This window comes from Vanellus vanellus, assembly GCF_965231255.1.
Source record: "Vanellus vanellus genome assembly, chromosome: 25".
In the NCBI taxonomy this organism is placed as follows: Eukaryota; Metazoa; Chordata; class Aves; order Charadriiformes; family Charadriidae; genus Vanellus; species Vanellus vanellus.
Window position 1 is genome coordinate 2255316 of NC_138930.1, and position 22295 is coordinate 2277610.

General features: G+C 62.7%; 2 protein-coding genes across 2 annotated transcripts; one reads left to right on the forward strand and one right to left on the reverse strand.

Annotated features, from left to right (window-relative positions):
- Positions 1-2737: 2737 nt before the first annotated feature.
- On the forward strand, positions 2738-7226 carry IL12RB1 (interleukin 12 receptor subunit beta 1; the record flags this gene model as incomplete). Its single annotated transcript, XM_082495195.1, has 14 exons — positions 2738-2783; positions 3160-3274; positions 3409-3578; positions 3651-3842; positions 4538-4648; positions 4732-4814; positions 4911-5136; positions 5240-5410; positions 5506-5607; positions 5745-5891; positions 5992-6135; positions 6277-6373; positions 6465-6546; positions 6650-7226. 14 exons carry the CDS (start codon positions 2738-2740, stop codon positions 7073-7075), a joined length of 2112 nt encoding a protein of 703 aa, XP_082351321.1. The 3' UTR covers positions 7076-7226.
- Positions 7227-16874: 9648 nt separating this feature from the next.
- LOC309681343 (arrestin domain-containing protein 2-like) lies at positions 16875-22281 on the reverse strand. Its single transcript, XM_082495199.1, has 8 exons — positions 21931-22281; positions 20678-20744; positions 20375-20522; positions 19931-20033; positions 19378-19634; positions 18870-19029; positions 18439-18590; positions 16875-18348 (listed from the first exon to the last, which is right to left on the reverse strand). Exons 1-8 carry the CDS (start codon positions 22205-22207, stop codon positions 18295-18297), a joined length of 1218 nt encoding a protein of 405 aa, XP_082351325.1. The 5' UTR covers positions 22208-22281; the 3' UTR covers positions 16875-18294.
- Between the last annotated feature and the right edge of the window lie 14 nt (positions 22282-22295).

Sequence of the window (22295 nt, forward strand, 5' to 3'; positions counted from 1 at the left end):
CCGCCCCGCCGCCGCCGCCCGGTGCGCCGCCCAGCGGCCCCGCCGCGTCACCGGACGCGCATCAGCACCGAGCCCGGGGCTGGCACGGCATGGGGCTGGCATGGCACAGCATGGCACGGCATGGCACGGCACAGCATGGGGCTGGCATGGCACGGCACGGCACGGCACGGCATGGCATATAGCACGGCATGGGGCTGGCATGGCACAGCATGGCACAACATGGCACAGCACGGCGTGTCACGGCATGGCATGCGTCTAGCACAGCACGGGGCTGGCACAGCACGGCATGGCATGGGGCGACACAGCATGGCACGGCATGGCACGGCACGGCATGGGGCTGGCATGGAATGGCATGCACGGCACGGCATGGCATAGCACGGCATGGGGCTGCCATGGCACAACATGGCATGTGGCTGGCATGGAATGGCACAGCACGGTGTGGCGTGGCATGGCATGGGGCTGGCATGGCACAGCATGGCACAACATGGCACAGCATGACATGTGGCTGGCATGGCATGGCACGGCACGGCATGGCATAGCATGGCATGTGGCTGGCATGGAACGGCACAGAGCTGGCATGGCACAGCATGACACAGCATGGCACAGCATGGCATGGGTCTAGCACAGCACGGGGCTGGCACAGCATGGCACGGCATGGGGCTGGCACGGCATAGCATGCAATGTGCTGGCACACCATGGCATGGCATGGCATGGGCTGGCACAGCATGGCACAGCATGGCACAGCAAGGCATGTGGTTGGCATGGCACAGCACGGCACAGCATGACATGGGATGGCATGGAGCTGGCACGGCATGGCACAGAATGGGACTGGCGTGGCATGACACAGCAAGGCATGGCATGTGGCAGGCACAGCATTGGCATGGCATGGGGCTCTCACAACATAGCATGTCATGGGGCTGGCACAGCATGGCATGGCATGGCACAGCATGGCATGGGGCTGGCACGGCACCAGATGGGTCTGGCATGGCATGGCACAGCCCAGGGCTGGCACAGCTTGCTTGGCTCAGCACAGCCCTGCATGGCACGGCATGGCACAGCATGGGGTGGCACAGCATGGCATGGGGCTGGCACGGCACGGCACAGACTGGGGCTGGCAGAGTCTGCTTGGCTCAGTAGAGCCTTGCATGGCAGGGTCTGGCATGGCATGGCTTGGCACAGATCTGGCACAGATCTGGCACAGCTTGGAATGGCATGGGGCTGGCACAGGCCTGGCTCAGTACAGCGTGGCACAGCGCAGCATGGCACAGGGCTGGAACAGCCCGGCACAGCACAGGACAGCACGGTATGGGTCTGGCACAGCACAGAACGGGACAGCCCAGGACTGGCACAGTCCTCCTGGCTCGGTAGAGCCCAGCATGGCAGGGTCTGTCATGGCATGGCACAGCGTGGCGCAACACAGGATGGTCTGGGGCTGGCTCAGCAAAGCACAGGGCTGGCATGGGCTGCCTGGCTCGGCATGGCCCAGCACGGCATGGCCTGGGGCTGGCACAGCAGGGCACACAGTAGCAACAGCCCCCCTGGCTCGGGGGGGTCCAGCCCACTGCTGTCCCGCAGCTGGCATGGCACAGCACAGTCCTTATGGCCTGGTGCAGCCCAGCACTGCCCAGTACAGCCCAGCACAGCCCAGTCTGGCATGGCACGGCCCAGCATGGCACAGCCATGGCATGGTTTAGTATGGCATGGCACAGCCCAGCCCAATACAGCCCAGTCCTGCTGTACATTGTGGCGCGGCAAAGCCTGGCACGGCGGCTCAGTTTGGCATGGCACGGCGTGTACCCCAGCCCGGGCGGGCAGCGCAGGGCACGCAGCGAGGCAGGAGGGCAGGAGGTGCCAGGGAACCCTCTGTGCCCCCACCCCGGCCATGCCCGCGGTAGTGGGATGGAGAGGTCCCGGCAGCGCTGTCCTGGCGCAGGGATGCTCCTGCCACCACCGCCCTCCGGCCCCGAGTAAAAGCCACACAAGGGGACGCTTTCTGCGGGGACAAGGGGACTCTGTGCGCGGCCCTCGGTGCCACCCGGCTCCACCGTCCTGGGGTCATCCGCCCTGTCATGCGGCTGCCCCAGTGACGCCGCGATCTTCTGCCTCACTGGGGCTTTGTTCGCCACGGCGGGGGACAAGTTGTGCCAGGGATGGGCACAAGGAGCCCGGTTTCGGGGGTAGCTCTGTTCCCACGCGCGTGCACACACACAGGCACATGTGCTGCCGAAAACCCAAAACACCCCAACCTCGGGGCAGCCGCTCGTGATTCGCCCGGTTACGGGCAGAGGATCATAAACATGCCGGGAAGTTTGCAAAAAAAAAAAACAAACCAGAAAAGCCCCAAACCCCCAAAACCCTGAGACATCTCTTTTGCTTACCTTGCACTTCTTGCTGGGCCGGGGCACACGGCGCCACCGGATCACGCGGTGCAGCCGTGGCAGGTTTTTGGCCGAGTCCCGGCACGCGTGCCGGCAGAAAAGGGGGATATTTTAGTTGCTTTCTCTTTTGCTTTTGGTAAAAGTGAGGCATGCAATCACGCCTCGCGCTCTGCCCTGCCTGGGACCAGCCGCCCTTCGGCAAGTTTTTAGCAGAAGAGGAAACGCCGGGTGCGGGGAGCTGCGCCGAGCACCGGGGCTGCCGCCGAGCTGAGGGGGGGCACCCAGGGGGTGGTGGGGGACCAGGCATCCGGGAAGGGCAGCGGAGCACTGGATCCGGCATGGGACACGCCGGGTGGCCGATGCTGGGGTGGCTGCTGGCGGCGCTGGCGGCACTGGCGCGGGGCGGTAAGTGCTGCTGCGGCGTCGGGAGATGAGAGATAACTTCAGAAAACTTTCAATGAACGATTCGGGGCCGATAAGGCCCGGGGAGCTGTGGTTGTGCTGGAGACGCTCGCCTGAAACCACAGGGACGGAGTGAAGCCGGGTGAATCCCTGCCGGCGGCGGGCGGGAGCCGGGGCGAGCGGCACCGGCCAGTGCCGCATCCCCAGGAGGGGCGAAATGGTGTTTTTTTGGGTGAGAATCACCCACGCAGCTGCTCCGATCCCCCAGGCGAGCGACACGGTGATCGAGCGATGGTTACCCCACTGCTCCATCCCAGCCGCGCCCGACCCGCCGGGATTTGGGGTCCGGGAACCCCCCAGCCACTGCCCTCTCCTGCAGGCACCCCCGCGGCCCCCGACTTCTCCTGCTGGAAGCAATGCAACTCCCGCAAGTTCCAGTGCTCCTGGCCGCCCCGCGGCCCCGCCGGCAACACCTCCTACCTGCTGGCGCTCTGGTGAGTCGGTCACCGTGGCGGGGATGGTTCTGGGGAGCCCACGGGGCGCATCCTGACCGGGAGATGTGGGGACATGTGCCCTCTGCATCCCAAGCCCACCCGGATCCAACCTTGCGCCCGCTCCCCCCCCGCAGCTACACGAAGCCCAGGGTGTGCCAGCGGTTCGAGGTGGGCACGGGGACGATGTACACCCTGAATGATCACCGCGTCTACGTCCTCACCAACGCCACAGCCTGGGTGGAGGCACGCTGGGGGGACCGCGTCCACAGGACCCCCAACCTCACGCTGTACCTCGACAAGGCCAGTAAGTGCCCGCGGGGCCGGGCTGGGCGCCAGCACCGGCACCGATAACCGCGAGACCGCCTCATCTTTACAGTCAAGCTGGATCCGCCCCCCACCGGGATGCCCTTCAACAAGACCGGTGGCCGGCTGCAGCTGCGGGTGCCGTGGCCACCGTGCCACCGCAGGGGCCAGCTGCCGCAGTGGGAGGCTCGCTTCCAGAGGAACGGTGACCGCAGCTGGACACAGGTAAAAACGCTGTTTGCCAGAGCCAGCGGTGACCGACGGGGTGGTCAGTAGCATCGCGGCAGCCTGGGGAGCGTGGGGGCTCGGTGACGCCGCAGTCCCCCCCCAAACCTGGCCGTGCCCCATCTGTTTCACTGCGTTATTGGCTCTGCCCCGTCCTCCCGACCGTGGGATCCTGCTGCCGCCCGTAACAGGATCGGGCCGTGATCCATGGGGATTACACAGGCAAAACCCCAGATTATACTAATGACAACGACGGATGAAATCCGGACGCTTGTCCCCAGAGAACCCCCCCGCAGCCAGGGACCCCCCACCCCACTCAATTGCTGCCAGGGGGGTCCCACGGCCGAAGCCATGGTACCCCAGCCAAAGGGGACCCTCCTGGCCACCGTGTCCCCTGCACCCCGTTTGGCTCTCCCAGCCCCTGGGATGTTCAGGGGACACGAGGCAGCATCCGCTTTCATGTCCCAGTAACATACTGGTTTTACTGGGTGGGTGCCTCCGTCCCCGGTTCTCTCTGCAGGTGCTGTGTGAGATGGTGACGGACAAGAATGACTCAGGTTGGTTTAGCCCGCAGGGATGCGGGGGATGAGCATCTCCCGGGGGTGCTCCCAGGTCCTGGCGGGGGGGACGGCTCTTGCCCCATGATCCCCCCTGCCCCCCCCAGCACCCCGCGATGGCCAAAAGCTGGGGGAAAGGGGGTGTCACCCCCCGCCTGACCCTGCCACCTCGCTCTAGTGACCTGCACCCTGGGGAGGGACGGCACCTTCGAGGTCCAGCTCCGGCACAAGCTCCCCCACTGGAGCAGTTACTGGAGTAACTGGAGCAGCTCCATCTTTGTTCCCGAGGGTGAGGAAGAGGAGAGGAAGCGGGTGGGATCCCAATGGCTCCCAAAAATGCCGACAGCCTGGCCGGGCTCCTTCCTCTTGCAGAAATCCTGTCGAGCCCAGAGCTGAGCTACCAGCTGGGAAAACTGGGGAGAGACGGGCAGCGGGTGCTGAGACTGCGCTGGCAGGTACGGTGACATCCCCGAGGACCCTCCTGGGTGTCCCCTCCCCTCCACCCCCCATCATTTCACCCCCTGAGCTACCTCCTTCTCCCTTCCCCCCAGCGAGCCCCCGAGCAGCAGGGGAACGTCACCTACACGCTGCGCACCCGCATGCCGGCGTGCCGCTGCGCCAAGCCGGCCGGGGAGGACGCCGTGGTGCTGGGGACGGAGGTGACGGCGCACAACCTCACCCTCTCCGGGGCCCAGTATGAAATCCTGCTGACGGCGGCCAACGCCGCCGGGCCGGGGCCGGCGCAGCAGGTCTACGTGCCGGCAGAGCAGCGTGCAGGTACCTGCCCTGTGGGGAGGACCGAGCTCCCGGCAGCCTCCAGGGAGTTATTTCCCACCCAGTGGGATGCCGGCTGTCCCTTGCACTCCCTGTTTCACCCCAGATCTCGGCTTCAAGGACGTCGGCGTGGCCGGCAGCACCGTGATGGCGCGGTGGGAAGCACCCAGCTCTGGCTTAGTCTACTGCTTCGAGCAGCAGCCGCTGCCGGGAGCCCTGAAACGGGGCGTTTGCATCCGACGGGATTTCCAAGCCAAGAGCATCCACATAGAGAGAGGCAAGGGAGCAGCATCCGGAGCCCCGCACCCGTCCCCCCCACCAGGGGCTGGATCCTGGTGGGGGTTTAACTGGTATCCCCGGTTCCTTCCCCAGGAGCACTGGAAGTGCCGGGGTGTTACCGCCTGGCCGTGCACGGCTGGGCCCCGGCGCGGGGCTGGTCCACCTTCGCCCTGGGGCACCACTACGCCAGCAACGGTCCGTATGGGAACACGGAGCATCCGCGCGCCCGGTTTAACTGCAAAAAGGGCAGTTCCTATAAAACACTCCTCCTTTTTTTTTTTTTTTTTCCCGCACCCTCCACCCACCACCACCACTGCCACCATCACGCGCAGCCTCGCTGGCCGTGCCCATCCACATCAATGCCAGCGCCAGGGATGCTGCCGTCGTCCTCCAGTGGAGCCCGTCCCCCCGTGCCGCCTGTCCTGGGGCGCTGGCCAAGTACCTCATCTGCCACGTGGCTGAGGGGGACGACGTGACATGTGAGTGGGACACACACACACACACCCCCCCGCCATCCCCATGGGGCAGGAGGAGGGCGGGCTACCGCCGGGCTACCGCCTGCTCCTTATCATTTCCCAGATGCTGAAGCAGATGCTGCGGCGTCGCACTTCACCCTTCGAAACCTACGGCCCGGCACAGCCTACAGGGCGGGCGTTTGGGAGGTGACGGCAGAGAGCGGCGGGACCTGCAGCACCGGGTGGCGCTTCCAGACCAAGGCGTTGGGTAACTGGAGACCCCCTCCCCTCCCCAGTCCCTGTGGGGTGCTCTCCATGGGGGTGCTCACCCTCACCCCAAAACGGCTCCGGTGTCCCAGGCGGGGTGCTGGGGAGAGAAATGCCACCACCCAGCTGTGCCCATCCCCAGGTCCCCAGGGAGCAGCGTGGAAATCCAACCTGAAGTACCTGGGCATCTTGCTCGGTCTTTCTGCTGTGGCCACCGTCTACCAGCTGAGCAAAAAGAGGTGACAATGGCACCTTCGCCTCCACAGTTCCGGTCATCCCACCCTCCCCACTCCCCCATTACCCACCTCTCACCAACCACCCCCTCCCCAGGGCTCGCCGCCTCCTCTTCCCACCCCTGCCCAAGCCCATGGGCACCAAAGCCATCCAGTTCTCCACCGGCGAAACAAGCCAGGTGAGATGCAAAGCTCAGGAGGGGCCGCATCCTGCACCCCAGCAGGCGCCCATGCACAGCCATGGTATGGCACGTTCCCACCCCAAACGCATCCGACCCTCAGGGCCAGCCCCGGCCAGGCTTCGTGGAGCCCTTGGAGAGGTTCAGCGCAGCCGAGCTCCTGATAACGGAGCTGAATCCCAGCAAGGAGATGGCAGATGCCAGCACGGGGCCCGGCACACCGCAGCCCGGCGTGCCGCGGCCCAGCCCTGCGGCTGAAGAACCGGTGGTGGTGTGTCCGTTGGGCTGCGAGAAGGAGCTGCCGTTCACCTACCGGAGGCAGGAGGTGCTGAGCCCGGTGGGATTTCCACCGCCTGGCAGCACCGGCTGCTCCGGCTGCCCACCCGGCGAGGAGGAGGAGGAGGAAGAAGAGGGAAGGCGGGGGCTGCACCAGCCACTGGTCCCCATTGCCCTGCTCATCTCTGACAAACCTGTCATCATCAGGGACGAGGAAGGATGGGACCCGCCACCGGAGAAATTGGTGCCGTAGCCATCACCAGGCTGGGGCAGCGGTGATGGACAGCAGGAGGGGGACGAGGAGGGTATCCCATGGGATGCTGAGCACCCAAGCGGGATGCTGAGTGCCCATGTGGGATGCTGAGCGCCCACCTGGTGGGCTCATGGTCGCACCAGCACTTTCAGGGAGCTTTCTGGTTTCCAGGGTATGGAAGGCGATGCCTCCAGATGCAGCGTTGCACGGGGCCGGGATCTGGCCACGCGTTTCCCGGCCTCAGCCTTTCATCAGCGGTAAATAACGAGGGAAGGCGGTTGCAGAGTCCGGCTGGGGCTGAGGGTATTTCCTTGGTGGGATTGGGAGGAGAAGCGGAGCTTCACCGCCGGCAGCTGCCTCCTGCCCTCCCGTGGCAGCCGGGGCCAGCATCACCCCAGCCCCTGCAGGATGGGGGCACGAACAGCCCCAGCACCAGATACTTGCAAAAAAAAAAGCAAAAATTAATAAATATGCAAAAATAATAAATAGGGGGGGAAAAAGCAAAAATTAAAATTAATAAATAAATGCACAAAGCAGCAGGGCTGAGGCGGCTTCCCTTGCCTGAGCCAGGCAGATTACAGCAAGGATTTAGGGTCGAGGGCAACCCACGGTGCTGCGGAGGACGCAGCGGGGCCGGGACTGGGGGTGACCCGGGGCGAGCATGGCCCCCCCCCCCCCCCCCGGCACCCCCGTGTGGGGCTGTGCCGCCGCCTCGGCTTTATCTGGGGCAGAACTGGAGATGCTGCTGAAGATGAAGAGCGGTTTGTGGTTTTATCTGTCCTGTGCGCAGGGGCCGGAGACGTCAGCGTTTACTTGCTGAGAGTGCAAAAAATAAAAAGGAAAAAAAAAAAAATTAAAAATAAGGGGTTAGTAGCACGGGGAAGTCCGGGGAAAGGCAGTACCGGCACAGCCGCGGTGCCTCTGCCGCAGTTGCCGGCGTACGGCTCGGCCTCCTCGCTGCTGCTTTTAGCCCCAGTCGTGTTTTGCAAAGGGATTTAACCAAAATTACACTCGCAGCACCGGCACGCGTGGGCGGAAACCGCGCTGATGCCGACTGGCGATAACGCACCGGGAAGCGCAGCCGGAGCGGCACATGGCTGCGTTTCGGCACGTTCCCCAATGTGATCTTTGCCAGCGGTGGGTGGGTCGGGATTTACGGCACTTCCCGGCGCTCCGGGGATGGGGACGGCTGCGATGGCATCATTCCCACGGCCAGGGGTCCCAGCCGGCTGGGGGCATGCAGGACCCTCCGCCACCGTGCCCACTGCCGCCATGCCCACCGGTGTCCGGCACCGCACGTCCAGGGTGTCTCAGCTGCCGGCAAAGCCACGAGGTGGCACCAGCCCCGCGTCCCCACGGTGCTTCCCCACCTCCCGGCAGAGCAAATCCATCTCTCCCGCCCCGCCACGCATCACCCCACGGGCTCCCGCATCGCCGCAGCCTCCATCCGTGCTCCCCGGCACCCCAAATCCCTCGGGATGGGCTGGAGGCCAGGGATCCCAGCCCCAGAAACCCAACGGGAGAGATCAGATTTAGGGATTTTATAGGGGTTGGGGTGATGCTGGGTCTGCCGTCGGAGCACACGGGGCCAGCCACGTGCGGAGGGAGTATTCGGTTACCGGCTCGGCGCGAGCGCGCGCTTGGGTTTCACTCCCGGCCCCGGTTCACAGCCTGTTTTTGGGACCGCAGCGGTGAAGGAAGCGGCACCGGGCTCACGGCTCGGCACGGTTGGGCGGCAGTGGTAAACACATTGCCCGGCTCATGGCCAGCGCCGCCGGCGGTTAATCATTCCTGTTGATGGAACAAGTCCGTGCCTGGCCAGCCAGTCCTGATTGCATTAAAAACACCCCGGGAAGAGGGGGAGATGGGAGACACCCCCCCCAACACCCCCACGGGGTCACCCATGGCACCGCTCACGTCCCCCCCCAACACCTTCAGGGACAGTCCTGTCCCCACCTACTGCCCCACACCTCTTTCCCACACATGTCCAGAGTTGGTCAGTGCTCTGCCGGGAACACAGTGCCGCTCAGAGCCCGCAGGCAACGTGCCGGGGAAAATTAATTAAGCCGGCCTTGCCAATTAGTGCAAGTGAGCAGCTCAGGACTTTCTAATTAGTTTAAATTTCACAGGACCGTTTTCCAAATGACTCTCCGGGAGCCGCGCTCAGCCCAGCGACCCGAGGGTGGCCAGCAGGTCAGCTTTCGCAGCCAGGACGTGACCTTCCCCGCTCCTCCGCCCGGATCTGACGCCGTGCAGGACCCAGACGTGCCACGGGCCATCAGTTACGCCCGGCGAGAGCCACCGCCACCTGCAGCCTGAGAACGAGCAACTCATTACACTGAACAGGGAACTCCTTGTAGAGCAGCTCTGGGGTAAGCAGCAAAACCCCACCGTCATGGGGAAAATAAAGCTCAGCCCAGCGCAGGGGGACGGCGGGAGCGCAGCCGGACCAGCATCAACCCCAAAAGCACCCTGAGTCATGGGGTCCCCCCCCGGCTTTGGGGTGCTCCCCGGGGGAGCAGAGCGGAGCAGCCGCAGCCATCCACACACGCGCACCCCGACACCTTTACAAGCAGCTGATTTAAGACCGGCTGCCTTTTATTTTTAGCGGAGGACATCTGATTATGTCCTGCGCTGCCTTTTTACGTCGCCCCGTACCCTGACTATTCCTGTACGGCTGTTTACACCCGCCGGCGCCAGCACTGCCCGGTGAAGGTGCCGCTGGCCAAGGCGAGCGCCGAGCATCCTGCCCTACCACGGAAAACCTCCCCCGATTCCCGCAGGCTCCCGGCAACGTGTTCCCCCAAAAGCAAATGGCACCGGGGACACGCATGAGCGGATTTACCCTGCGCCATCGCACCATCTCCGCTTGCTTTGGTTAAGCGGAAGATTCAGCGCCGCATGCCGAGAAAGCAGCCGGTGCAGCGAGAAGATGCTCGGAGCCTGGGGATTTTGTGTTGGGCTCCCTGATTTTGGGGGATGCACACTCAGGCCGGCACTGGAGGACAACCCGAAAGCAGCCGGAGGGGGCTGCTACAGCCCCATAAACACCAGCTCCTTGGAGGGGGGGGTGTCCGAGCCTCCAGGGAAGGTGAGGTCCATCCCCGCAGGTCTGGGCTGGGATTTTGCTCCCAGATTGAGGAGTTTAACCTGTTTCCCAGCCCCGGGACAAACGCAGCCCCGCAGAGCCTGGTTTTAGGACGGGCAGTGGAGAAGGTTGCAACCCCGCAGCCCCTTCTCGCATCTCTCCGTCCCTCTGGCGCCCCTTCCCCGCACCTTTTCTCCCTCCCCGAGCGGGGCCGATGCCAGCGAGGTGTTAGAGCCCGGCTGGACCGCGAGCGCCGTGGCAGGGAGGAGGATTATTTACCGGGCAAAAAGCCACCACCTACACAATGCCACCCGCTCCCGGGGGGATTAGGTGACCATTCAGGAGCTGCTTTGACTTAATCTCTGAGCAAACAAACCGATCCCCAGGATATTTTCTTTATTCTATAAGCGGAATTCAAGGGCTGCATCTCACCCAGGGGCAGGCGACTCTTCCCCCCCCTCCCCCGGCACTGAACCCCCCCCCCCCCGCGGCCAGGATGCCCTGCAGACCCTCGAGGAAGAAAAAAAACCTCTGGAGCTGGGGAATTATTGTTTTTCCTCCCTAAGAAAAGATTTGGGCGTTCTTGCCCACCCAGCGTCGCTGGCACAGGCATCCCCACCGTGCCGCTGCAGCGGGGAAGGGGCTGCAGGGACCACGGCCGGACGGACATCCACCCACAGCTGGACAGATGGCCGCCGGCCGCAGCTGGGCTCGGCTTGTTTTGAAAGTCACGGGTATTTCAGCGCCGGCGTTTCGCAACCGTACAGTGTCACAACAACAACAACAACTGCAGTTTTACTTTGCAAACAGGGCCGGCGGCCGCCCAGCACCCCCCGGCTCTTTCCTGCTCGCGTCAGGCTGAGCTCGCCTGCTGCAACAGCTTCACCCGGCCTAAGCGCTATTTCCAAACCCAAGAATGGAAAATGACTCGAAGCAGCAGCAAAATTCAATATTTAATAATGTGGGGTGGGCTTTTTTTTTTTTTTTTTCCCCCCCCACCCCATTGTGAGGGGCTCCGAGCCGCCCCATCCCCTGCGGGGCTGCACTGGGATGCCGCGTGCCCCGGCGCGCGAGCCGGGAGATGCGGTTAGAAACCATTTTCTCCTTCTGCCCCGCCAGAAACACACCGGTGACGGCAGGAAATATTTTCTTTCTGCAGTTTTAACGTTTTCGGATGGCTGCTCTCAGGGCTGGCAGCCCCGGTGGCAGTTCAACCTCTGGCACGGCCGAAGCTTTCCAGGCTTTGGCAGCAATTTGGAGCAGCAAAGCCACAGCTATTGCATTTAATTATTTAATTATTTTTTTTCTTCCCCCCCAGCTGAAACCCTAGAATAATAATAAAAGAAATCATAAACCCAGGGTGCTGGGAGCCGGGCGGCCACCTCCGTGTGCTTCCCCGGCTATCGGGTGATGTGGCAGGAAAGGACGCGGCGCCCTTATCGGCGCACACATTCCCCTGCCCGCTTGGCGGCCGACCCGTCCAGAGGTTTGCGGCGTAAACATATTTTGCTCGAGCAGGCGGCCGGGGTTGAGCTAAGGATAGCTGGCTCGGTAGGAACCGGAGAACCACACCACCCCCCCCCAAAAAAAAAAAAAAAATTGAAAAATCCCATTTTTGCAAGCAAACCCCTATCTGTGCACACAGGGAAAAAGGCTGATCCCGGAGCACGCGACCGGCTGAGCTTTCGCGGCAATAAACTCACGACCAAGAGAAATTCCACCCCCCCCCCCCCCCCAAGATCTTCTCCCCCAATGTTTAGCAACTCTTTGCAAGCAGATTGACTCTCCCTCATTTTTTCACACACAAAACCACCAGGAAAGCGGAGCGAACCGGCTCAGGGCCCCCCAGGACCATCCATCAGCGCCGCAGCCGCCCTCCCCGCCGGCGCTGCCCGCCACGGCCACCTCCAACCGGCTGGGACCCCCCCGGGCTATCGCTGCCTCCATCGCCGTGCCGGGATACGGTGGCATTTACACAGCTGCTTAGCAGGAAAATCCCTCTCCCTGCTCATATAAACCCTTGCTTTTAAAAGTAATTGGGTGCAGGCTTGCTAACGAGGTCACTAAATGGGGACGGGGTTAATTGCAAGCTCCTGGCCATGTGTGGGCATCCCCGCAAGCCGGCTCGGACCCTCCATCTCCCCCAAACTGGGCTTGGCCTGAGTTTTTTTGTTGAAATCAGCTCAAAATTGCTGCTTCTTGGGGGGGGAGGGGAAGAAAAAAGGAGCACCACCCCGTTTCTGGAGACTTTGAGACCGGGGAGTGAGAGGAGGGATGGGAGCGGTGGGGACTGCGGGGTCACCCCATCGCAGGAGCCGCCCCGGGAGCAGGGATGAGGTGGCAGGGGACGGGGAGCAGCGGGGGTGATGGCTCCTTGCCTCTCAGCTGGGGACAGCCACATCCCCACCGGCACCCGCGGCAGCCCATCGGTGAGGGCGGCGGTGCCGTTTGCATCACCCCTGGTGCCGAACACCCCGTGCGAGCAAGGCTTTAGCTGCGGGGAGATGCCATGATCAGGACATGGGGTGCCACCGCACCGTGTCCCCCCCTGAAATGTGGCACCCCTGCGCCGGACGAGGGTTTCCGCACGACTTGCGGAGCAGCGCCCGGGAGTGACGGCAAACACAGCCGGGGTGGGGAGCGGCGCTGGGTGCAAAGTCCCACCGCGCCGCGTCCCTGGCACAGGGCACGGCCCTGTCACCGCAGATCCCAGCCTGCCCCCGCATACCGGCGTGGGAGCCATGCCGTGTCCCCAACCGGGCCAGCGCCATCCCCACGCGCCCTGTTTGTGTGCCAACACGTCACGCGCCGCCAGCGGATGACTCGGGGAGGGGGGGATTTGTTTTTTAATGGTGGTGGTTTTGCTTTTTTTTTTTTCTTTTTTTTTTTTTTTGACAAAGCCAAAATATTTGCGTCCCCGTGGGGACGGATCTGGGTCGCCGAGCCCGGGGTGCCGCGTCGGGATCCCAGCGGGAGAGGGGACACCCGGCTCGGTGGGGAGGGTCCCCGCTGGCACCCGGCGCCGGCGGCTCCAGCCCCCCGCGCAGTCCCCGCTGTTTATACATAGACATGTTTGTGCGCTGCGCCCGGCCCCTTCCTCGCTCCCAAACAACTGGATAAAAGTCAAAAAGTCATAAAAATTTTCCATCGCCCGAGGGAGGGCACGGTGACCGCGTGAGGGGCCGGGCAGCCCCACAGCAAGGGACCCCAAATGGGGGGTGGTGGTGGTGTGTGTCAGCCCCAGAAAAACAAGGGGTTGGGTTTGGTATGGTGAAGAAAGGCGGTGGTTTGCTCCCCGGCAGCCCACGACATCAACCAGCCCTGCGGTAAACGCTGCACCGGCACCGTTAGCGCCCGCCGCCGTCGGGCTTTGTGGGGCGTCTCGGTGAGCCCCGTGATTCCCGCTCGCACCGGCACCGTGCTCCCCGGGCACGGCACACGCGGCACATGCGACACATCCATCCGGCTGCTCCAGACCCTGTTTTTTCGGCATAATCCAGCCCCGGTTTCTCTGCAGTTTTCCTCTGCACGGGCCTGGCCGCTGCTCCGGGAAAAAGCTGCGATTCCTGTTGAGCTGGCGGGGAAAGCCCCGGTGCAGGGATGCGGGGACTTTGCCTGCGGTTTCCGTGGGCGGGAGCGGCTCCGGCAAACAGGCGGCTGAGTCAGCGGGTGAAGGATGGCTGCTGCGATGCCGCCCCGGCATGTCGGGGTGCACGGCTGCTTCCCGGCACCCTGGCAGAGCTCTGCCACCGCCGCGTGAAGGGGGACCCCGGAGACTCTGCCCGGGACTGAGCCGTGCCGTTTGCGGCACCGGAGGTCGGAGCAAAACCAAAGCAAAGCCCGGTGCTGTCGGGGACCGTGTGTGTGTCCCCAAGGTGCTCAGGGACCCGCTGGCACAGCACGGGTCCCGTAGCCTGGGGACAAGCAGGTCCCTGCGCTCCCGAGCACCCATCAGCGCTGGCTTCGGCCCCGCTGCAAAGATGCTCAGTTTGGGCAGCGGATCGACCCCCTCCCCAGCACGGGGACGGAGCGGGGACACGGCCATTCGGGCGAAATCCAGATTTATCACCACCACCCACCCACCCACCCTGCAAACACACCGGCCCCCGGTGACCCCACGGTGGGTGTTTTGGGGCGATCTGCCCCCCCCGGCAGGGCTCAGCCCGGCTGGGATGGGGGAAGGCGGCGCTTGTTTTGGGAGCTGGCTGGGTGCCCGGGGCCGGGAGGCAGCAGCCGTGCAGCTAATCCCCGGCCCTCGCGAGGCTGCGCCGGCACATTCTGTCCCTGCCAGCGCCGGGACGGCCGCGAGCTTCGCGTGTCACCCTCCCCGCGGCATGGCCGCGCTGGCCCCCCGCCGCTGACCCTCCGCCGGAGGACAACAGCTTCAAGAGAAGGCTACGGCCGCCGTGCCGGGACCGAGCATCCTCCGGGGATGGGGAGAGAGGGGGGAAGGAGCAGCCGCGCAGTGTGCTGCGGAAAGGGGCTGCGGGGCCCGAAGCTGCAGCGGGGGGGTCCCGGCACCCTGCAGGGCTGTGAGTTGCAGCGTGGAGGGTCCCGACGCCCCCATACCTGAGGCAGAGGGGTCCCACATTTTTGGGGCTGAAGGGCAAAAAGGAAAAGAGAGAAGAGCAGAGCCTGGCGGGGGAGCGGGGAGGTTGGAGGGGGGGTGCATTTCCACGCCCCTCGCGAGGAGCAGATTTTGCCGGGTGGTCTGGGAAGCATTTTCCGACTCACGGGGCCAAGAGCTATAAATATTCCCAGCACTGTAATTGCGTAATGCACCTCCTGCCCAGCATCGGGTCTCCATGCCGCGGCCCGGCCGGCATCGCCACACCCGGCACGGGGCCGTCCGGGGCTCAGCAGACCCCCAGGGACCCCCCCGCCTGCCCCAACCCCCCCACGTGCAGATAAACAGGAGAGCGGCCCGGGCTGTTCAATAAGGACTTTGGAAGATAAACAGCAGAAGTTTGGAGGGAGCACCGGCGGCACTGCCAGCGGTTGTGAAAGCACTGTCCCGGGGCGGTCTGCGCCTCCCCCCCCCCCCCCCCCCCCCCCAGCTCCGAATATCCAGACGGGGTATTTTTAGCCCCTCCGGGATTCAGCAGCGCGGCCCTTTGCTGGCAAGAGACCCAGACCGGCCGTGCCCCCCCCCCGCCTCGCTGCGCTACTGTCCGGCTTTACAAGAAAAACCTGGAGGCATTTGCAAGAATTCCTGCTGGAAAGATCCCTCCCACGTGGGGACCGGGAGCGGTGCCCACCGGCGTTGGGTTCCCCGTCCCGGCATGGCCTGTCCCCGTGCTGTCACCATCACGGCGTGACGTCCTTTCCCAGAAAGGAGCAGTGGGACTGATGGGGTGCTCGGCGGCTCTCCTCCCCCCTCCGGCCCTGGGAATAAGCATCCCCTTGTGCGGCTGGGGCAGATGATCGGGGTCTGACCTGCAGCCCCCGGCGATCTCTGCCGCTCGGCGTTTGCCGACGCAGAATGGATCCCTTGTGCCGTGCCGCGGCGTGGTGGAGGTTGGCTGCGCGCTGGCCCTGGGGGGTTGATCACAGGGTTTACTTGGGAGGCATCTTTAACCAGAGGGGTTGCAGCGCCGCCGTTTGCGCCCTTTGATGTCACCAAAATGCCCCCAGTGCGGCTGAGCCACGAGGCCACGCAGCACCGGCCGCCGCTACCGCGAGCAGCAGATCTGGGTGTGCGTTTTCCCAAAGGAGGATGCAGACACGTTCGCTGCGAGGTGGGTTAATCCTCTTCCGAGGGAGATTACTTGGCGCGGCCGGGGATGCCAAAGAAAAATGAGATTTGCATAAAGGTTGAATGAGCACCCGGCTCTCGCAGGCAAACGCGGGGAACGCGTTATCTGGCCGGGCTGCGGGCCGAGCGCCTGGGCCACCACGGCAGCACGTGCTCCAAGGCAGCCGCGGCCCTGAGCAGCTCAGCAAACAACACAAAACAAAAAAAAAAAAAACAAAAAAAAAAAAGAAAGAAAAGAAAAGGGGGGAGGGAAATCACATTCCAGTGGCAATATTTTTAAACAGCACGGTCTGTGGAAGACACAACTAAAGCCCTGTTTGCACGCGCCACGACTTGCTGTGCTTAGCAGGGGTGTTAAGTACAGAAGTGCTGTTAAAATCCAAATCCCAAGCAAGGAAGCAGGTGAAGGAGCCTCCCTGCTCTCCCTGCATGGCAGCAGCCGCTCCCAGCCGGCACATCCCAACCCTCCTCGGAACGGCCAAGCCACCCTGGGAGCGTCCCAGCTCCCAGTTGGACCCACCGGGTCCCTGCCTGGCTCTCGAGATGGAGGAGAGTGCGTCCGTCCTCCGGCAGCCCAGATGCTAAATAGGAAGCGAGTGTGGAAAAATACAACAGGATCGCTCACAGCCCTTCTAAGCGAGGAGATGGGGAAAGGGCCAAACCTGCACGGAGGTGGAGGAGCTGCAGGCACGGAGCAGAGCATCACTCAGTGCTCACCGCGAGAGCAGCGCAGGGGGGCTCCAAGCATGGGGGTCCAATCCTATCCCCAACTGCTGCCGTGACCCAGTTAATCCCAGTGGTGCGGACTGGGTGCCGGGTGGAGCTGGGCGCCCACGGGGCGATGAAGCAAGGGGAGGGAGCGTTTCTGCTCCGACATCCCAACAGCCACGTGAGCCGCACGGCTCCGGGCAATGGGAAGCAGAAAGAGAGCAACAGAAAAACATCCAGGCAACATGTGGGTTTAAAGAATTTATTTCAAGCAAAAAATTGCCCAACAAAAAGTGGTACAAAAAGAATAATCAGAGACAAGAGTGGTTATTACAAAAGTGTTCACCTATATATATATATATTAAAAAAAAAAAAAAAAAAAAAAGTCATCTGAGCAATCCCCGGCGAGCAGAGCGCGGCCCCAGCACGGAGGCGAAGGCACACTTGGCTTTGGTTGTGCACGGGGACGCGAGCAGCCTCGCGGGCAGGATTGTCTCAGTGAGGGAATGCAAAGGTCCTCAGCACCCAAACTCTGCTCAGGTCATGCCGGAGCAAGCGGGGTCAGCCCCCGGCACGCACGCTCCAACGGTCCTTGCTACACCACCCGGCTCACCAGTTCCCACACCGGTGAGCGCAGGTTGCTGCTGTGTCCTCACCGTGCCGGGGCCACCGACCCCTCTACAGGCGCAGGATCAAGCCCGTCCTGAGCAGGACTCCTGGCCCTGAAGGACTTATTTCAACTTCCACATCTCCCATCAGCATTTGTGGCTGCCACCAGCCTCGCACCGGGCTTCCTTCCCGTCTCCTCGGCCACCAGGGAGATGCCAGAGCCACAGCTCCGACACCCCTGCGGCGGTACCGCACTTTGGGGGTTGGTTTTCACAGCTCCATCATGGGGGAGGCACCAGCACATTGTGCGGGTTTGGTGCTGACACACAGGAACCAGCTTTCCTGTTCTCGGTAAACGGCACTAAAAATGCTGCCACAGATCATAAATTTGTCCCCCAAGTCCTCTGCCCCGGTAACAGCCCATGGAAGCCTTTACAGTTTCGGTAGATTAGCTCAAACCATTCCCCCCACAGGCGTCACCAGGCTCGTGGCAAAGTTTATCAGCAGTGGATGAAGTCTCTGCTTCATCTGGCCAGAAAAAGGCCTTTTACTTTCTTAGGGAACAGCAATCCTGGTGAGCTACTGCAGGAGAACGGCTGCACCTGCATCACCACGGGACTGGTTGCCCCCAGCAAGACTAAAATATTCTCTAGTAATCCTGAGAAATACCTCCAAGCTCCTCTTTTCCATGACAGGAGTTGCCAGCGCGGAGCCACCGCAGGCAAGGGGAGAGCAAACATTCCCCCTTTGAACCCCAAAATCCTGGGGCGGTTATTAACCCTCCGTGTCCGGCCCCACCGCACGCGGAGCCGCTCCACACCGCGGGGTCTCACATGTTCTCCTACCACGCACGAGCCCACCACACCACGCTTGGTGTCGGTCCGTGCGACAGTCACAACAAGAGCGGCGAAGGGCAGTGAGCGGAGCCGGGGTGTCAGCGCTGCAGGAGCTCCGGTCTCACGACCGCCGTGTCCCCATTTCCAGACTGAAGTGCTGCGAAGGTGCAAGCTTTCATCCCAAGGGATCGCCATGCTGTCAACCGCATCCGATGCGCTTCTCTCAACAGGTCATGCAGCGCGGACGGATGCTGTCTGAAGGGGGGTTTGGATCAATCTGCAAAGCCAAGTTTAGGGTCAAAAACCTCATCAGCGGGCACATTCCAGCCACCTCCGCCAGCCAGCCCAGCCCAGGGGGATTTGTTACCTCCGAATACAGCGGAGGTGGTCGGAAGCGAAACTCCTGGATGTAGGCGAAGAAGGGACCTTCCAGGATGCCGCCGAGTTCGCTGCGGCACGGCGGAGCCAGGCTCTCCTCCGCCTCCGGGCTGGACACGACTGCCGAGTATTCCGGGGGAGCTGAAGAGAAAAAAAGAGGCATCAGGGAATAGGAAACACTCTCCACTGATGGGAGACATCCAAGCAAAAGGGCTTAAAATCCAGTACTTCCCAAACCCTCCCAGTTCCCGAGGAGGGAACCCAGGAGATGAAGCACCACAACCCCCAAAAATAGGCAAAAAAGCAAAAGCTGGTCCTGGAGCAAGAGATAAGGTCGAGAACCTGCTCTGACCCTCGCTATCCAGAGCGGGTTGACCAGCGGGGTTTGGAGCACCCAGACAGGTCCAGGGAGATGCTCACCCTCCGGCTGCTCTGGGATGGTGCTCAACCAGTCCAGGTTGACGCTGTACTGGCTGCTGACACTGGATGTGCGGCTCCCGAAGGGATGCAGCGGGATCGTTCCGATGACAAGTGGCAGTTCAAGAAGCAGCTTGGACGTCCCAGGAATATCCACACAGACCTTCGGAGACAGGAGACAGCAGGGAAGCTTAGCTGTTGGTGTTTTCCCAGTCCAGAGGGGCAGATATCTCCCCAGAGCACTGGCTCGAGCTGGCCAGGAGGGAATTCTGGCAGCGGGATGCAAAGGGAGATGCAAATGCTGCTGCACGAGCTCTCAGGCTGCGCACGAGGGGCAACACAGCAACGGGGAGAGCACACAATGGGGCAATGGGGAGAAGCCAAGACCCTACACAAATCACCAGCCCCAAAAATCTCTGCACCGGCCCAAAGCGGGCGCAATGAGCACAGCAATGGTGAGAAGGGGAATGCCCAAAACTGAGCCTGCGATGCTCCCCGCGAGATGCCTCACCTTCAGGGAGTATTCCACCTGGATGATGCGGCACTGGAGGATGGATGGACCCACCGGTGGGATCTTCAGCGCCCGCCCGTGCCACACTTCCCGCTTCCCCGCTGCAATGGAGTCACCGACGATGCTGGTCACCACTGACTTCTTCTGCTTCTTGGTGCCCCGAGCGATGAAGGTCTGAGTCTGGATGATGGCCGCCTTGGGCACCACCGCTCGGCTTGTGCAGTTGTCGATCTCAGCAAAGATAGGGATGACCTCACCTACCAAAACAGATGCACATGTTGGAGGAGGGGAGACGGAGCCCGGTCCTGCCTCAAGGAATTCCTGCATGGGATCACTGAGGGTTGGTCGTGCTATCCGGCACTGCAGGCACAAGGTTTAATCCAGCAGGAGCGTGTCCTGAGGAGGCTGCCCACATCAGGTGCACACACTAAAGCTCTCCGACTGATTTCGTGCCAGAAGCCAAGAGCCCAGCTCACAGTGACCCCAAATCCCCTCCCGCTGGGGTCTACCCCAGGGCCGGCAGAGGTTCAAGGGCACCAGCACATCATCTTACCTGGGGTGTAGCCTTTTCGGTCAATCTTGGCAGTCACAGAAACCTGGCCACGATTGCAGTACCAGGCACGGGCAAGTTTCTCCTTAGCACCTGCCTGGGGAGCCTGGAGAGAGGGAAATATTTAAGCTATTTAGTAAGAAAAGATGAAACTCCAAGCAAGCGCCTCCCTGGCACTGAGAACCTGCCAGGGAGCAGCAGCAACTTCTTAGGTATCTGATGCAAGACGCTGTCGCAATGCGTTAAAGTTTCCAAAAACTAAGAGGCACAGATGACCTCTTCCCGGCCCAGGTACCGCTGGAGGGCACAAGTTACAGGGGGCAAATATTCCCTCTGGAAATCAGCCCTGCATTCTAATGCCGGAGGGGGAGGCAGACACCTTCCCTGTGGGCTTCCCGGGGAAGTTTTGGATGCCACTGACCCCGGGGTGGAGCAGGGGATGCTCACCAGCAGTGCAGGCGTGTTGATATCGATGGGTTCAATCACAGTGAACTCCTTCTTTGCTTTCTTCACCGTTGACCAGGGTCTGTGCAGTTTGGCTTTCACCCAGTAGCGCACGCTGCCGTGCTTTCCCTCGAAGGAGGTAGCCAGGGTCCTGCGTATAAGCGACGAGCCAATTCAGAAGGGCTTTGCTGAAAGAACCTTATTTTCGAGGTGCCCTGTCCCTCCTCCCCATCCCAGGACCGGTGTCACGCACCAAGCGGCTCCTCTCCCCCTATGCATTAAGGCAACAACAAAACGTCAACTTACTCGGGGAGTTGGAAGGTGAAGGGGAACTCGTGCCTTCCTGCCTGCAGGACGGTGACCTCACCATTGTCTGTGGGCAAAACAGATTTAAGACGATTATCTCTCCCCTGCAGAACTTCCTCCCTGGGCAAATCAGTGGCGGAGACGTACAGTACGCAGCAAAAGAGCAGCAGGGTGGCACAGGGGTGTTTCTGCCAGGGTTAAACTGCAGCAGCACTAACACAGCTGTGACACGAGAGCCGGGCATGTCCCGCGGGTGCCGAGCACTGTTTGCTCTCCACGTGTCTCCAGGCACGCACCGTCCAAGGACACCTCCTCAGAGAACTGGGCAGCTTCTCCGGGTGGGCTCTGCTTCATCCTGCAGCCACCTCGTGCTGCAGCTCGGCAGTGAGAGCCCAGAGATTCCCGGCCAAGCCCAGGAGCAGCTCTGGGAAAGGTGGGCAGCCAAGGCCCCCAAACCCCAGGGTCTGCACCCCCCCCCTGCCTGCACTGCACAGCACGGTGGGGCTTGGAAGGGACCTCTGGGGACCACCTAGTCCAAGCCCCCTCCTCAAAGCACACTCCTGAACCTCCGCAGGAGTTTTACAACGCTGCTTCCCTGCCAAGGAGCACCCACAGCAAAGGGGGGGGAGTATCTCGTGTGGGGCCAGTCCCTAACCAGGGTGTCCTGCAGAGCAGCAGGGTCTGGCTGTGCACCCCAGGAGTGCACTCAGCATTTCAGGTGTCCGGGGGGGACATGCTCCCAGTCCCCAGCACGCCTAGACCCTAAAGCACCCTATGCACCCGGATTGCAGTTGGTTGGGGTGTCGTGCACCCGGCAGCCAGGGTGCCCCATGCACCGAGATTCCACCTGGTTGGGGTGACTGGAGCACCCCGCAGCCAGGCTGTTTCAGGCACCCCAATTTCAGCCAGTTGGGGTGTTATGCACTCGGTAGCTGGGGTGCCCCATGCACTCAGATTTCATCTGGTTGGGGTGTCCAGAGCACCCAGTAGCTGGGGTGCCCCAGGCTTTGCCATGCACCCAGATTTCAGCTGGTTGGGGTGTTATGCACCCAGCAGCTGGGTTGCCCCATGCACCCAGATTTCAGCTGGATGGGGTGTCCGGAGCACCCTGTAGCTGGGGTGCCCCAGGCTGCCCAACGCACCCGGTACTTCAGCCCCTGGGGTCTCCGGTGCACCCACACCGCCGCTCTCGGGGATGCCACCCCGGGGGTGGTGGGGTGCCATACCTGGGGGGAGGTTGTGGGGTGCCGTACCTGGGGGTGCCAGCAGCGTGTCGCGGTGGCTGAGAAACTCCACTTGGTCGCTGTAGCTCTGAGTGTAGGCGGTGCTGGAACCGGCGCTGCGGGACTCGGTCCAGTGAACGCGGGCGGCGCCCATCGCCCGCAGCCTCAGGGCTCCCAACCGCGCCGCCGCCGCCAGCTCCAGCACCACCCGCCCCGACACCGCCTGCCCGGGGCTGAAGGCGGTGGGGCCGTCCCGTTCCGTACCCTCCAGCACGATCACAAAACGTTTGAGGCGATCGAAGATCATGGCGAGCGAAACCGGTGCGCGGCGCAGCCCGGCCCCCGCCGCCGCCCGACGCGCTTTAAGTGCCCGACGCGCCCGGGGGCGGCCCCGG